General features: G+C 42.1%; 2 protein-coding genes across 4 annotated transcripts in view; one reads left to right on the forward strand and one right to left on the reverse strand.

Annotated features, from left to right (window-relative positions):
• PRPF18 (pre-mRNA processing factor 18) overlaps window positions 1–11,899 on the forward strand; it is a 51,336-nt gene extending 39,437 nt beyond the window's left edge. For all 3 annotated transcript variants that reach the window (XM_060162220.1, XM_060162227.1, XM_060162238.1), the window contains one exon: window positions 9,522–11,899. In XM_060162220.1, the coding sequence (XP_060018203.1) occupies window positions 9,522–9,602 (81 nt within the window). In that variant the 3' untranslated portion in view covers window positions 9,603–11,899. The remainder of the gene's footprint in view (window positions 1–9,521) is intronic.
• The window catches only part of FRMD4A (FERM domain containing 4A), a 378,187-nt gene continuing 361,920 nt past the window's right edge, over window positions 53–16,319 (reverse strand). Inside the window, exon 23 of the mRNA XM_060162157.1 lies at window positions 53–1,608. Coding sequence (XP_060018140.1) covers window positions 1,569–1,608 — 40 coding nt within the window. The 3' untranslated portion in view covers window positions 53–1,568. The remainder of the gene's footprint in view (window positions 1,609–16,319) is intronic.

A 16,319-nucleotide genomic window follows, 5' to 3' on the forward strand; every position in this document is an offset into this window, starting at 1 on the left:
ATATGTATTCCTTTAGTCTGAAGTTAGGATTAATTAGTAACTTAAATATCTTATGGTAATTCGTTCCTTTATTAGAACCTTGGCAGTTTGTTGACAGAATTTAAATAGCTGCATGGAAAATGTTCTCAACTTATCCCTGTTCTTCATGTTCCTAGGCTGCACCACTAAACGCATCTGTGCTTTCGTTTTCAAGACTTTGTTCTTACAGGGTACACTAGTGACAGGAACAGAAATAATTGATAAAATGTCTTCCGTATACTTCAGTAAGGAGATTACTTAAAAAACAAAAAAAGTCTCCCTCAAGTGCTATTAACGAATGATAGTTTATAAAATAAAAGGCGAATCTAGCTAAAAGGGTATGATTGTAATTTTGTTTTTTTTTTTTTTTTTTTTTTTTTTTTGCGTGGGCCTCTCACTGTCGTGGCCTCTCTTGTTGCGGAGCACAGGCTCCAGACGCGCAGGCTCAGTAGTTGTGGCTCACGGGCCCAGTTGCTCCACAGCATGTGGGATCCTCCCAGACCAGGGCTCGAACCCGTGTCCTCTGCATTGGCAGGCAGATTCTCAACCACTGTGCCACCAGGGAAGCCCTGGTTTGGTTTTAAAAAGCATTTGCTTTCTGCAATGATAAAAAATTGCTGTTTTTTTGAGTTGATGCAGGTTGATTGTTTTAATGGTTCATTGATTTATCTGGATATAAACAACTCTATTCAGGATTTGTATCCTATATCACATACTGTGATACACCAAACTGTATATGTAATTGATATTTTTATGCCTTATCTAGAATATGCTGTAATGCTTGCAATTAGGTTATTTAAAAATTGTGGTGAAATATATATGACATAAATTTTACCATCTTAACCATTTAAAGAAAATCTTTATTCAGCTCTACCATCTTAACCATTTTTAAGTGTACAGTTCATCAGTTAGACTTTTAAATGCAGAATGTTTTCCTAGAAACAGTATTGATTTTAAAAAAATCAGTTTTAGTTAAATATTGTATGGGGAGAAAGTCATTAAGGAGCCATTAAGGAGGACTCTGTAGAATCTGGAAAGGCTCAGGACGTGGGACTTTTAGGTACTTCTAAAAGACTGGACTAGGGACTTCCCTGGCAGTCCAGTAAGACTCCACCTTCTAATGCAGGGGGTGCAGATTTGATCCCTAGTTGGGGAGTTAAGATTCCACATGCCTCGTGGCCAAAAAATCCAAAACATAAAACAGAAGCAGTATTGTAACAAATTCAATAAAGACTTTAAAAAATGGTCCACATCAAAAAAATCTTAAAAAAAAAAAAAAAAGACTGGACCATGGGATGGGACTGAAAATGAAGGAGTGGTTGAGAATTAGGATAAGTAATCCAGAGATTCCTTCTACCCTGTGCAAGTGGGCCCTCCTGCCTTTCTCCCTTATAGCAGAAAACAGGTTAACTTTCTGAGGGATTTGTAGCCTCAGGCAGGGTGAGATGCCCTACTCAAAACAGGCAACTCAAGTGAGGGTCTGTGTGTTGACAGATGAGACCTCTGGTTCCTTTTCTCCACTGGTCCCTCTGATGCTGGCAGCCAGGCTGTTATCCCACCTCAGGAGACAGGAGGGTTCTTCTCTGTGAACTGACCCAAGAGAAAAGATGCACAGTTACTAACAATTAGTATTCTGCTAATGAAAAAACTAACTTGCTGCCATATTGTCCTAAAATGAAGTTCCATTGATGAGCCCTGCCCATTCGGTGAGTTTCCTTTAGCTCCTTATTGCCTTACTTATAAATATGCATGTTCACCTAGGATCATCAGACATTCAGGGAAAGTTTCCAACATGAAAGACAGAGACCAAAAAACACATGGAAAAAAAGGAGTTGAGAGAAACTGAATTATAGCATAGGGAACAGAAAAAACCCCTTTGATTAAAAAATTAATATCCTTAGATAAGGTTGTAACTATGAAATAACAATAGCTACAAAAAAAGAATTAGAACAAGCTTTCAGAAGCTTAGCAGGAAATTAAAACAAACTTAGCAGAAATTTAAAAATTAGATAAAAGGGTTATAAGATAAAGTTGAGGAAATCTCAGAACTATGAAAGATACGAGAACAAAAGAGTCAATCTATAAGGTCTGCAACTATTCAAATTCCAGGAAAAAGAAAAGAGAAATTGGAGGGTAGGAAATAAAGAATTGATGCAGGAAGAATTCCCAGAGCTGAAGGACATGCATTTCTAGAATGAAAAAAGAGCTCACTGAATTCATAGCAAATGAATAGGAAGGATCTCACATCAAGGCTCAATATAATCAAATATTGGAGGCCAAGGATAAAGAGATTTTCAGTGCTTCTGGAGAAAAGAAACAGGTCACTTATGAAGACTCAGGAATTAAAATGCCCTCATACTTCTCATTAACGGTTCTGGAAGCTGGAAGACAGTGGAGCAATGCCTTTGTATTAGTAAGGGAAAAAGTCTCCAACTCAGAATTCTATTCCCACATGAACAGTCAAGTGTGAGTATAGGTTAAAGATATTTTCAGACAGGAAAAGTCTCAAAAGTGTGACCCATCTTGTGTCACATACCCATTCTCTAGAATCATTATTATTGTAGCTAACACTTATATGGTGTTTACTGTGTGCTCACTGCAGCAATTTAGCACATATATATTCTCTCTCTCTCTTCTCTCTCTCACATATGTAGTAAGAGGATGATACTATGATTTCTTTGTTTTACAAGTGGGGAAACTTAGGCATGGAAAAGTAATTTCCCAGGGTCACACAGCTAGTAAATGGTGGAATTGGGATTTGAACTTGCATAGTCTTAACTCCACTGTTATATTGCTAATACTTGAGGATGTGCTCCACCAAAATGAGGGAAGCAAACAAAGATCCAGAAAACAAGATCCAGCACAGGAGCAGGGCAAAAGGAATTCCCAGGTTGAAGGTGAAGGGATGCTCTAGGATTGTAGCAGTACAAGGAGGTCTGGAATTCAGTTGATCTAGATTGGAACAGATAAGACAGAGGGGCTCCAGGAAAAAAATGGAACAGAGGTATTACCTGATGTGTTTGGTCATATTGAGAGTAGTCTCACTGTTGGAGAATGAGTTGATATCTACACAGAAAAGCAAAAAGATGGGGAAGAATACCTAAGAAAAAGGATATGGGCTCTGTTTTGGACAATATTTGTGTAGACATGAGGTATATCCTAAACATCGTGCTCACTGAGGACTGTGACTTGGGGGAGGAGAGGGAGAGAAAGGCGCGTGTGTGCATAGGTGGGGCCAATGCACGCAGTGTAAGAGATGAAATCTTCACCTTTCATAGGAGGTAGAAAAATAAAAACTGGAAAAAAATCAAGCACTGTCAGCGTGTAGTATCTAGAAATATGGCAGTAAATACCAGAAGAAACGCCTAAGAGATTTGGAGTGGTTGCCTTTGGGGTGATGGAATTAGGGGTTGGAAAGGGTGAGGCAGGGGACTGCTATTATTTGATAGAAGAACTGTGTGATTTTAAAAATATATACAATAACGTGCACACAAAACATGGGATTACCCTTGGCTTTTCTCTCTGTCTCAGCCCATGTCCTGTCAGCAAACCATGATTGTCCCATGTTCAGATTACATCTGGGGTGATCCCTTCTTACCACCTGCACTGCCACCGTCTGGGTCTGGCACCTGCCTGTCTTCTCTGGATGACTGCAGGGTCTCCTCTCTCTGCTTTTTTCCTTGCCCCTCTTCTGTTCAGTCTGTGTGGCACCCAGAGGGATCCAGTTAAAATACAAACCAGACTGTGATGCTCTCTTGCTCAGAGCCCTACAGTGGCTCCCTAGTTCAGGGAGAGCCAGAGCCCTTCCGGTCACTTCCCACATCCACACACGCCTCTTGCCTGCCTGACCTTCTCCATAGCACTTGCCACCATCCAACACATTAGATATTTACATATTCATTTTGTTTCTTGTCCGTTTTACATATTTTGTTTCTCGTCTGTCTTCCTTTATTAGAGTATATTCTCAATGAGGGTGAGGATTTTTTCTCTTTTTTTTCCCCTGCTCTATTCCCAGAGCCTAGAGCAGTGCTTGGCACGTAGTAGGCACTGAATAAGGATTTATTAAATAAATGTATTGCTTTTATAAAAGTGAAAATTATATTTAAAAATACTACTTGTTTTTAAAAAGCTATTTGCAATAAGCTAAGCTAAGCAGCTCCTTGTCTTACTGGTTTAAGCATCCCCAAGCAATTTGAAACTAAAATCCTGAGGGACCTAACTGAAAAGATTTGTCTCCATTTGGAAAATACTCATATGTTATCATCAGGTTATGCCCCTTTAAAACTCTGTGCTGGGTGCCGTCAGTCCTTATGGCAAAAATTTACTGTAACGTTCCATGGTAACTGTTTATGATGGAGACTGTTGAGTTTCACAACTGTTTGACAGCTAAGATTTCAGACAGGGTACTCTTTTTTTTTTTTTGTGGTACGCGGGCCTCTCACTGCTGTGGCCTCTCCCGTTGCGGAGCACAGGCTCCGGACGCACAGGCTCAGCGGCCATGGCTCACGGGCCCAGCCGCTCTGCGGCATGTGGGATCTTCCCGGACCGGGGCACGAACCCGTGTCCCCTGCATCGGCAGGCGGACTCTCAACCACTGCACCACCAGGGAAGCCCCAGACAGGGTACTCTTAATATTCATTTTTTAAGCGTAGAATCTGTTCAGTGAGTGTAGATAAGCATCACAGATATCTTCAATAAGGCACAAACACCTAAAATTCTAATTCCTACAGTGTAAGGAAAATGACCCCCAGCATCTTAGCATCTGTTTGCCTTTCATTGGCTCATAATAATTCTTGCTGTGTTTTGCTGCAGATTAAAGCTGTTTAGTCTTTCATTGGACTGTTCCCTTTCCTAGCTTTGCCTCTCTTCTCACCTCTTCCTTCAGGAGACTTAGGATCCTTTTAATGATACCACATACATGTCCATGGCTGCAGCTCCAGTACTGTAGCCACAGGATTAGAATGCACAGCAGGAGCAGCTGGACTGTGAGAGGGAAGGGTCTTTGTCCTAAAGCAACACCCGATTAGGCGCAGCGAGCAGCAACAGCGCCAGCAGAACGAGGAGCACAGCAGGCTCCCGGGCTTCCTTCGCACTTGCCGGCGAAAGTCTTCCTTCGTGGAGACCAGCTGAAGGATAACCTCCCTCCACACTCCCACTCCTTAAATAGCATAATATGGACAGTCTTTGAACCCACAAAGGACTTGACGTGAAATGTTTGAAAATCATGTTTCTCTGATGTTGAATCTCTTAGATTATAGCTCACTTCATAGAAGTAATTTATATTTGTGTTATCTGCTTACTATGGGACCAAAGAGATTTGGCAGGCTTTTTACCTCATTGTTTTGTTTTGTTTTTGGTGATTTTACTTAGCTTAAGTGTTGTTTGAATATGAAGGTAATTACAGAGTAAGAGTTCTAGATCTTTGGTGATGTTTTCGCTACCTGTTAACATTAGTATGTATTTTGAGGGGGTTTACCCTTCCTGCTCGGACTTCTAGATGCACTTTTCTGTTACTAGATTGTATAATTCCAGCAACATACTCTGCTTTTCCTACTGGGTCATGAAACTGTCTTTTTTTAAGAGCACATGATATTTCATTGTATCATTTTTAGGAAAGAAAATGAATTTGGAGGGAATACTAGTTAAGTACCAGGTAGTGTGCTATATATTTTTTCATATCTAATATAGACCTGAACATAGTCAACCTTTGGCCTCTGATGGCATTTCATTGTTCTTACTGTGTTAGGAACTGGGTCGTTTCAGTTTTTGTGAATGCAAGGTGAGAAACGTTAAAATAATTTGTGCCAAAAATTGCTTTGGAGATCATTAAAATTAAGTGCTGCTGTTATTGATTGTCGTTTTTAATAACTTATCAATATTGCTATAGATGTCTAGATTTCAGTAAGACATCTGACTAAGTGTCTCCTTGTAAACAAGGACATTTGTAGGCTGGTAGATAAAAGAGTAAATAGGATTCAATGCTAGTTGTAAAACTTGCAGAATTGTTCTGGAGAGATCTATAGCGGCACATCGCAGGTTTCTGCCCTTGTCCCTGGCCTGTTTGTGAACTTGGATAATGACTTAGCGGCATGTTTGCTTGCTGGTGGATGAGAAAGCTAAGAAGAAAAACTGAAAATAAAATGCCCACTAAAGATTTTAAAAGATCACAGACTGAAGGATGAGTTGAAAGGGACTGATTGAATCTTTCTTAATTGTGACAGTTCTTATCATCAGTTAAAAATATCACTATGAAGTTATAGACTGGATGAGAACTGGCCAAATTGTAGACGAGATAGAAAGCACCTGAAATTTGTGACATCATGGGAATTTGTATATTGCATTTGTCTATAAAGAACCGAAGGCCATGGTAACAGATGTCAAAGGTACAGAACGAAGGCGGTGTAGTAGTACTAAGACTACATTCTGCAGAACTGGCCAGGTCGTGCTTGTGCTATTTTTTATGATTATAGTACAATTTTTTTATTGTGTAATATTTGGTACGTAAAAAAGAACACATGTGATATGTAAGTTATGAAGCAAAGAATAAGATAAATGTGTAAAGGCCTTAATCCCAGCTTAAGAGCTAGAACTTTCTGAAGATCATAGAATCTGTATTTTCCTCCTGTACCCCAGAAGTAACCATTATCCACAATTTGTCATTTCCTTTTTCAAAAATAATTCCACCATGTTATGTGTGTATTTCGTAGCAATATGTTATTTTTAAGTTGTTTTTGAGTTGTATTAGAATGGTATAATAGTAGAAGAACCAATATTGTTAAAATGACCATACTACCCAAGGCAATCTACAGATTCAATGCAATCCCTATCAAACTACCAATGGCATTTTTCACGGAACTAGAACAACTAATTTTAAAATCTGTATGGAAACACACAAGACCCCAAATGGCCAAAACGATCTTGAGAAAGAACAGAGCTGGAGGAATTATGCTCCCTGGCTTTCATCAGAACAGTATGGTGCCGGCACAAAAACAGACACCTAGATCAATGGAGCAGGACAGCGAGCCCAGAGATAGACCCACGGCTTATGGCCAACTAATTGAGGACAAAGGGAGCAAGAATATACAGTGCAGAAAAGACAGTCTCTTCAACAAGTGGTGCTGGGAAAACTGGACGGCTACATGTGAAAGAATGAAATCAGAACACTCTCTAACACCATATACAAGACTTAAATTCAAAATGGATTAAAGACCTAAGTGTAAGACCAAATACTGTAAAACTCCTAGTGGAAAACAGGCAAAACACTCTGACATAAATTGAAGCAATATTTTTTGAATCTGTCTTAGAGTAATGGAAACAAAACAAAAATAAACAAATGGGATCTAATTAAACTTATAAGCTTTTGTAGAGTAAAGGAAACCATTGTCAAAACTAAAAGACAACCTACTGAATGAGAGAGAATATTTGCAAATGACATGACTAATAAAGGATTCATACCCAATGTATATAAACAGCCCATTACAGCTCGACAAATAGCCCACTTAAAAAATGGGCAGGGCTTCCCTGGTGGTGCAGTGGTTGAGAGTCCGCCTGCCGATGCAGGGGACACGGGTTCGTGCCCTGGTCCGGGAAGATCCCACGTGCCGCGGAGCGGCTAGGCCCGTGAGCCATGGCCGCTGAGCCTGCACGTCTGGAGCCTGTGCTCCACAACGGGAGAGGCCACAACAGTGAGAGGCCTGCATACCGCAAAAAAAAAAAAAAAAAAAAAAAAGGGGGCAGAAGAACTGAATTGGCATTTTTCCAAAGAGGAAATGCAGATGGCCAACAGGCACATGAAAATATGCTCAATGTGGCTAATCATCAGGGAAATGCAAATCAAAACAATGAGATACCACCTCACACCTGTCAGAATGGCCATCATTAAAAAGTCTACAGATAACATGCTGGCAGGGATGAGGAGAAAAGGGAACTGTTGTACACTGTTGGTGGGAATGTGAATTGGTGCAGCCTCTGTGGAGAGCATTAAGGAGGTGTCTTAAAAAACTAAATGTAGAACTACCATATGACCCCGCAATTCTACTCCTGAGTATATATCCAGAAAAACCCCAAAACACTAATTTAAAAAGACACATGTACCCTAATGGTCATAGCAGAACTACTTACAGTAGCCAAGACATGGAAACAGCCTAAGTGTCCATCAATAGACGAATGGATAGAAGAGGTGGTCCATATACACAGTGGAGTACTGCTCATCCATGAAGAGTGAAACTTTGCCCTTTGCAGCCGCAGGGACAGACTTTGTGGGCGTTATGCCCAAGTGAATCAAGTCAGCGAGAGACAGTGACGTCACTGACATGTGAAGTCTAAAAGATGCAGCAGACTAGTGAACATAACGAAAAGAAGCAGACTCACAGACACAGGGAACAAACCAGTGGTTACCAGTTGGGAGGCGGGGGGAGAAAGGTAATACAGGGGAGGGGGAGGTACAAACTGTTGGGTGTAAGACAGGCTCAGGGATGTACTGTACAATACGGGGAAGACAGCCAATATTTTGTAATGACTGTAAATGGAAAGTAACCTGTAAAAATTATATATAATAAAAAAAGTTTTAAATGGTGTAATACTGTATATAGCATTTTGCCACTTGCTTTTTTTGTTTTTTGGCTGCGTTGGGTCTTCATTGCTGCACGTGGGCTTTCTCTAGTTGCTGCGAGCGGGGGCAGCTCTCCGTTGGCCGTGTGCGGGCTTCTCACTGCGGTGGCTTCTCTTGTTGCAGAGCACAGGCTCTAGGTGCACGGGCTTCAGTAGTTGTGGCTCGTGGGCTCTAGAGCGCAGGTTCAGTAGTTGTGGTGCATGGGCTTAGTTGCTACGCGGCGTGTGGGATCTTCCTGGACCAGGGCTTGAACCCGTGTCCCCTGCATTGACAGGCGGATTCTTAACCACTGTGCCACCAGGGAGGCCCCTTGCCACTTGCTTTTTACATTTAACGTTGTAAGATTCATGTATATCCGTTGTTCTCAACCAGAGTTTCTCATCTGGACCGTAGAACACAGAAGATGATTTGAGTGCCCATTTTCTCATTTCCCCAAGGATGGGACACATGTAGCACCCTTTTAGGGTACATCGGAGAGGAGCTGTCTCATTACATATAATGGATGCTTTAGGCTAGCCAGCAGGGCTTAATTCTCTATTGGAACCTGGTGGAGAAAGGCTAAATTGTAGCTCTAGGTAATTCTTTTTTACTGATGTAGTATGTTCCATTTGTGAGCATACTAAAGCTTATTCACATATTCTCCTATGATGGACATTTGGGTTGTTTCTGGTACTTTTGATGTTATTGTTTTTGTGAACAAGCTATGACCATCTTGTACCTTTCTCTGAGTGCACACGATTAAATCTTTCTCTCAGTGTACGTCTGAGTGGTGTTGCAGGGGACTGCTGCATTTTAGCGGGGACGTTGGTAAGCTGGAGTGAGTACAGAGGAGGGCGATCAAGAATAGTTTAACCATATCATAACCAACCATTATTTATTTTTATTTTCTTAGGGATTGAAGAGGTTAATGACCATTTGCCAGAAGCACTTTCCTACAGATCCATCGAAATGTGTGGAGTACAATGCACTGTGAGATCTGTGTGCGGCCCGTGAATATCACAAGAAACTTAAGGAAGCCTGGCGTGGACTTGCGGAATTGCCAACAGCACGAGGGAGGAAGAAAAAGGAATTTCTGATCTCTGAGTACTGCCTAATGCAACTCTTGGTTTTAAGAACTGTGTTGGCTCTCATGTCCCATCTGACTGCCAAGTGATTTTTGTGTCTTGCTTTTATTTTAAATAGTCGAAAAATTAAGTTCTAAAGACTTTTCCCCATAATTTAAATGTGTAGACAACAGTCACAGGACAGGGTTTAAAATAACTTTTCCTCTCTAGACCTGAAAGTTGCAGTTAGAGGATTAAAAAGGAACATTTGAGGATGGACTTAATTATTTCTGTAAAATATGGTAATTTTCACGTTGCCTCTTACGAAGTGTTTATAGAAAAATATTTTTATATTTTTCAACAAAAACATGGAACCATTTAATGAAACTTGATAGTCCTTAAATGTTGCTGAACTTTTGCCATCTTGCAATAGATTTGAATGTAAATATTACTACTGTTACGTGTTATTTTTCTTGCATTTCAAAGCTTGCTTTTATCTTTTAAATTGTGTAAATTTTAGTATTGGTCATCTCTCGGGACAGATACAATTCACAGGAAATAGAAGTTTGGAACACAAAGTTTGGAACACAAAGATTTGAACCAACAGAAGTTCAAATTCAGTAACCCCAGTGCATCAAGGTTCAAGGTGGGGAAATGGATTGTCAAGCCAAGAACGGGGATGTTTTGCTGCCGCTGGTTTTCCTAGAATAGGACTGCCCGTGAGCGTCATCCTCCCGAGACCGGTGGTGGACAGCTGTCCCAGCTCCATCCCGCCCAGCAGAAGAGGAAGTTGCCAGGACTCTTGGCCGCTGCCCGAGACAGTAGGTCCTGGGTCTGATTTTGCACAAACGAGGACTTCTTTTGAATCTTGCACAGTGTCACCCCCAGATAATTGTGGCGAATCACTGCGCTTTAGAGGTTGAGAGGACTCAATGGATAGAGGCAGGGGGGGAAATAGAAAGCTGCCTGAGCAGGTGGATTGGCACTGCCGGCTAGAGGTAGAGTGGGGCTCCAAAGTCAGCACTAACTCACCTCATACTGCAGCTCCCCACCTGTGCACGTAAGGGTGTGAGTATGTATGTACGACCGTGAGCAAGTCACTTCAGCCCTCTAAGCCTCAGTTTCCTTATCTGCAAAGGTGGTGATACTTGGACATACCTCATGGCATCACTGTTGTATTTACGTAAAAGAAAACGCTTAGCACGCTGCCTCGCAAGTAAGAGCTCAGTAAACAGCAGTTGTGTCCTTGTTGTTAGAGTGAAGACAAAGTAGCTTTCCGCAAGCTGCCGTCAGGGTCATTGTGGGCTCACGTGACGAGAACAGTGGTGGTGGCAGCAGCGTGCTAGCCGCGCCGGCAGTGCTCGTAGGAGCATCTGTTGAGCGTTTACTGTGTCCAGGCTCTATAGCTGCTCACACTTGGAGCCAGTTCTGAGTTTAGAAGGATCGAGAATGTGGTGGGGCTGGAGTCAGCTGCGCGGGTGCAGGTGGGCTCACAGTCACTTCTCCTGGCCCCTCTTGGGAAGCCTCGAAGGCCAGTTCTGGCCACTTGTGGGGTCTGTGGCTGTGCCTGACTGATCGTGTCCGCTGGTCGTGTGTGCGATGGTGGCTGGGGCCTGCTGTCCTAAATTGAATCAGGGTTCCTTGCCTGCTTTAGAAACCGTTTCTTCTTATTAAATTACAACCGAAGAGAGCTTACTAGAGCAAATAAGAGACAGACGTTCATAAGATAGGACAACAGTCTAGACTTCTCTTATGTAGTCTTGTTGTATAGGACTTGTTTATAAATATTGTTGAATGAACACTCCCCCAAGGTCACTTCTTTTTTAATTCCCAGTCAGCATGGTAGTCAGCTAATTTTGTGTTGTCTTCCCATTTGCTGTTAGTTAATATTCCACCGCAAAGAAGAAACTGCGTCATGTGACGCCAGTATCTTCTAAAACTGATCAGTGTGGATAGATGGTTGGAAAAAAGAGTTGTACTGTATTCTGCAGTGCTGTGAGTGTAGGTCATTCTGGGCTTAGGTTGAAAGACGTAGATCTTGTGGAAAAGTCTTCCGTTTCCCTGAAGTGAAAGATCTTCAGAGGACTGCAGATGTCATGGGGGTGTGTTAAAAAATGACCGCTCGCAGTCTCCAAATCATGAAAATTTTAGTTCACCAGATGCTGCATATTTCTATTTTTTAGCTATTTCTAAAACAATAAAGGCCTGTCTTTTAAAATCAGTCACAGTCCTGAACTAAGTATATTTTTCCCTTTCTATCTCCCACCTGCTTAGACTCCTTTCCAAAGGAGTCGTGTCTTTCTGGATTCATATTTAGTGAAACACTGGTTTCCCCCCAGAAGTAAATACTGCTTTTCTTAGGAGTGTTCTTGCCAGCTACAAAGACCGAGCAGTATTTTTCAGCACCGCAGCATGGGGCTGCGGCAGTCTGGAGGTCACGGCTGTGATTCTAGCCTTTGGGGAAAACTAGGAAAAGAAGGCTGAGGCCAGAGGCAATTGACACACAGCGGGGAGAGAGAAGGGATGGTCCTGGTCCTGTAGGAAGGAGGAGGAGTCCCGAGAGACCAGAGCAAGGAAGGCAGCTGCCACTAGCAGCGGCATTTAGGGTGCGCTGCGACTCTGAACTCTAAGGAAGAACTTGGAGGAATAGAAAATCGGGTTGATAGCGGTGTGACTTCTTAACGTTAAGTGTTTCCTTCTGGTGGTCTCCTGACCCAGTCTAGCCCTTTAGATTGTCCCGGGATTTGACACCAGTAAATACTGTAGCAATACAATTGTCTTTTTATATGAAAGAGTGGTAGCTTTGAACTCGGGGGATTCCTATCACTGGCTCCTTTGCAGCCCTGCAATAACCCCCTTTAGTGCTTCTGGACCTAGAGGGTAGTAGAGCTAAGTGGGGCAGATTCAGTGAAAGGGGAGCTCGGGTTGAGCTGCGGCCGTTTCCTTTGTGCAAATATCTCAAAGAGCGTAACTTGGTGGGTCATGCCTCCCTCCTCCCGCCCTCGTGCGTGGAGCCCCTGGAAGAATGTCTGTCCCATAGAAATTCATGGTATGGAGTCACATTGGGAGGCTTCAGCTGAAAGCACCTTCTCATGGCAGGTGTATGTAAGAGTTGCCAGCTATCGAGAGTCAGGAGCCAGCTCCAGTCCCCGGAGGGTCGCTGTGGGAACACCATCACGGCAACTGGTTTTCATCACACACTCTGCAGTTGGATTGGCTGAGTTTTAACTACGCAGTAGTCCTGGAATGGTTAACAGTAACCTTAAAATCTTTTGAAATTTAAAAATAAGTTCTGGTGGTGTGGACCAACTGGGGGAGTGCAGTGTGGGCGGCGGCAGCTGTGGTGTGCGCCGAGCCCATTCAGGATTCTGGGACGACGCTCATTTAGAAAAAATGTTTTTTACATTTACCAAAACAGTTTATCATGAAAGCATTGGTTATTATTTTTCCACAAACTCTTACGCAGCTTGTCCAGACTGCTCCTTGTGTTGATGGTAATGGTTACTCTGTTTAACTAGGCCACTTCCTTTTGTTTAGTCTGTCCTCTCTGTCCTTAAGCGCCAGCTTTGAAATAATTGTCAGCCTTCTCACAGCATTCAAGGTGAACACACTGCTTTGACCACGGACGGCAGCTGGGAAGGTTTGAGCTGCTTCCTGAGCGTCGTTGGTGATCACACATGCAGTCACCGAGCTTCCTGCCACCACAGTCCAGTCACTGGCGTACACGGCTCTCCTTGCCCTCTGCACGCCCAGATTTTACAACTTGCCGAAACCAAGTTGCCTTTGCTCTCCAACTGCCCTTCCCCTGAGGCTTAGGAGACACCATAAACCATGAGTGTTGTCGTCGGAGCCTGGTTTCGGGATTCTGCCATCCTGTGAAGTGGGAGGATTAAAGTTGTAGCTTTGAAACGTTTTGACCACAACTCACAGACAACAATAACAAGTGTGTGGAGACCCAGTATTCCTTGCGTATATGCATATGTAACAGAAGCACTGACCATACCATGTGCGGTACGTTCTTATGTTTTCTTTTCTCTTGTGTTTCTTATTTTAAAAAAAAAACATGCTGGTTGTGACCCTCTCAAGTGGCTCACAGCTCATTAATATGTTGTGACCAGCAGTTTGAAAACCACAGATTAAAAGGAGTTATCAGAGTTATGGAATGCAATGACCTGGTGGATAAATTCAGGGCAACAGGACTCTACTTCTTTTTTATGGTTTTAATACAAAGAGAGAGAACACTTAGCTCTCAAGGTTAATGTGAAATTTAGCAGATGATAAAACCTCGAGTACTTCAAATGGTAAATACTTTTGAAGTAATAATTCTTATTCAAATGGGGAGACTTGTCCATAGAAGAAGTACCAGGACAAGCCTCATACAATCCTTCTGTAAGAAATTTGGCAGTAAAGATAGGTACAGCCTTGGGCTGGCTGTACCTTGTGTACAGCAAGAATGAATAAGATACTGTAAAGTAAGAGGTTGTTTAAAAGCATGAGTTAAGATTGGGGCAGAGATAGCAGGAATCAGGTATTATTAATCAGTTACCCGTTGAAGGTTTGTTTAGCCCTTTGAAGATTATTTCCTGAGAGTCAGGGCTAGATTACATTTCCTTTATTGTAAATTTTTTTACTGAAATGTAACATATACAGAAAAGTGCATAAATCAGAAGAGTACCATATCATAACTTTTTTCAAAGTGAACATCGCCCAAAGTAACTAGCATCCAAATCAGGAAAGATAATGTTATTAATGCCCCAGAAATCTCTTCGCGCCTCATTCTGGTCAGAGCCATGGTCCTGATTTTCATCAGGACATTTTCATCACCCCAAAGAGAAACCTGGTACCCATTAGTAGTCATTCCCTGAACGAGTTAGTTGGCTTGTTTTGTTTTGTTTTGTTTTTCTTTTCTTTTTGCAGTACGCAGGCCTGTCACTGTTGTGGCCTCTCCCGTTGCGGAGCACAGGCTCCGGACATGCAGGCTCAGTGGCCATGGCTCACAGGCCCAGCCGCTCCACGGCATGTGGGATCTTCCTGGACCGGGGCACGAACCCATGTCCCCTGCATCGGCAGGCGGACTCTCAACCACTGCGCCACCAGGGGAGCCCCTGTTTTCTTTTTGAATTTTATTTTATTTGTTTTTTATACAGCAGGTTCTTATTATCTATTTTATACATATTAGTGTATACATGTCAATCCCAATCTCCCAATTCATCCCACCACCACCACCCCGGCCTGCCCCGCCACTTTCCCCCCTTGGTGTCCATACGTTTGTTCTCTACATCTGTGTCTCAATTTCTGCCCTGCAAACCGGTTCATTTGTACCATTTTTCTAGGTTCCACATATATGCTTTAATATATGATATTTTTTTTTCTCTTTCTGTCTGACTTCACTCTGTATGACAGTCTCTAGGTCCATCCACGTCTCTACAAAGATCAATGGAACAGGATAGAAAGCCCAGAGATAAACCCATGCACCTATGGTCAACTAATCTATGACAAAGGAGGCAAGAATATACAGTGGAGAAAAGACAGTCTCTTCAGTAAGTGGTGTTGGGAAAACTGGACAGCTACATGTAAAAGGATGAAATTAGAACATTCCCTAACACCATGCACAAAAATAAACTCAAAATGTATTAGACTGGACACTATAAAACTCCTAGAGGAAAACATAGGAAGAACATTCTTTGACATAAATCACAGCAAGATCTTTTTTGATCCACCTCCTAGAGTAATGGAAATAAAAACAAAAGTAAACAAATGGGGCCTAATGAAACTTAAAAGCTTTTGCACAGCAAAGGAAACCGTAAACAAGACGCAAAGACAACCCTCAGAATGGGAGAAAATATTTGCAAACGAAGCAACTGACAAAGGATTAATCTCCAAAATATATACAAGCAGCTCATGCAGCTCAATATCAAAAAAACAACCCAAGCAAAAACTGGGCAGAAGACCTAAATAGACATTTCTGCAAAGAAGACATACACATGGCCAAGAAGCACATGAAAAGCTGCTCAACATCACTAATTATTAGAGAAATGCAAATGAAAACTACAATGAGGTATCACCTCACACCAGTTAGAATGGGAATCATCAGAAAATCTACAAACAATGAATGCTGCAGAGGGTGTGGAGAAAAGGGAACCCTCTTGCACTGTTGGTGGGAGTGTAAATTGATACAGCCACTATGGAGAACAGTATGGAGGTTCCTTAAAAAACGAAGAATAGAACTACCATATCACCCAGCAATCCCACTCCTGGGCATATACCCAGAGAAAACCATAATTCAGAAAGACACATGCACCTCAGTGTTCACTGTAGCACTATTTACAATAGCCAGGTCATGGAAGCAACCTAAATGCCCATCGACAGACAAATGGAAAAAGAGGATGTGGTACGTAGATACAATAGTTCTTTATATAGTCTGGCTATGAGTCCTATGTTAGATATATATATTACAAATACTCCCACCCTGTGGCTTGCCTTTATGCAGGGTTTTCTATGCATAGGGGAAATAATCTTGTAACTAGCTCAGGCATAACCTTTGTCAGCTATCTTTGCCAGATAGATTTTATAAAAAATCATGTGACTCTTAAATAACATAAGCTTTTCATAGTGGCATGCCTGAGTGTGGGATTTGAGAGAAGAGG

Source organism: Lagenorhynchus albirostris, chromosome 1 (assembly GCF_949774975.1).
Source record: "Lagenorhynchus albirostris chromosome 1, mLagAlb1.1, whole genome shotgun sequence".
In the NCBI taxonomy this organism is placed as follows: Eukaryota; Metazoa; Chordata; class Mammalia; order Artiodactyla; family Delphinidae; genus Lagenorhynchus; species Lagenorhynchus albirostris.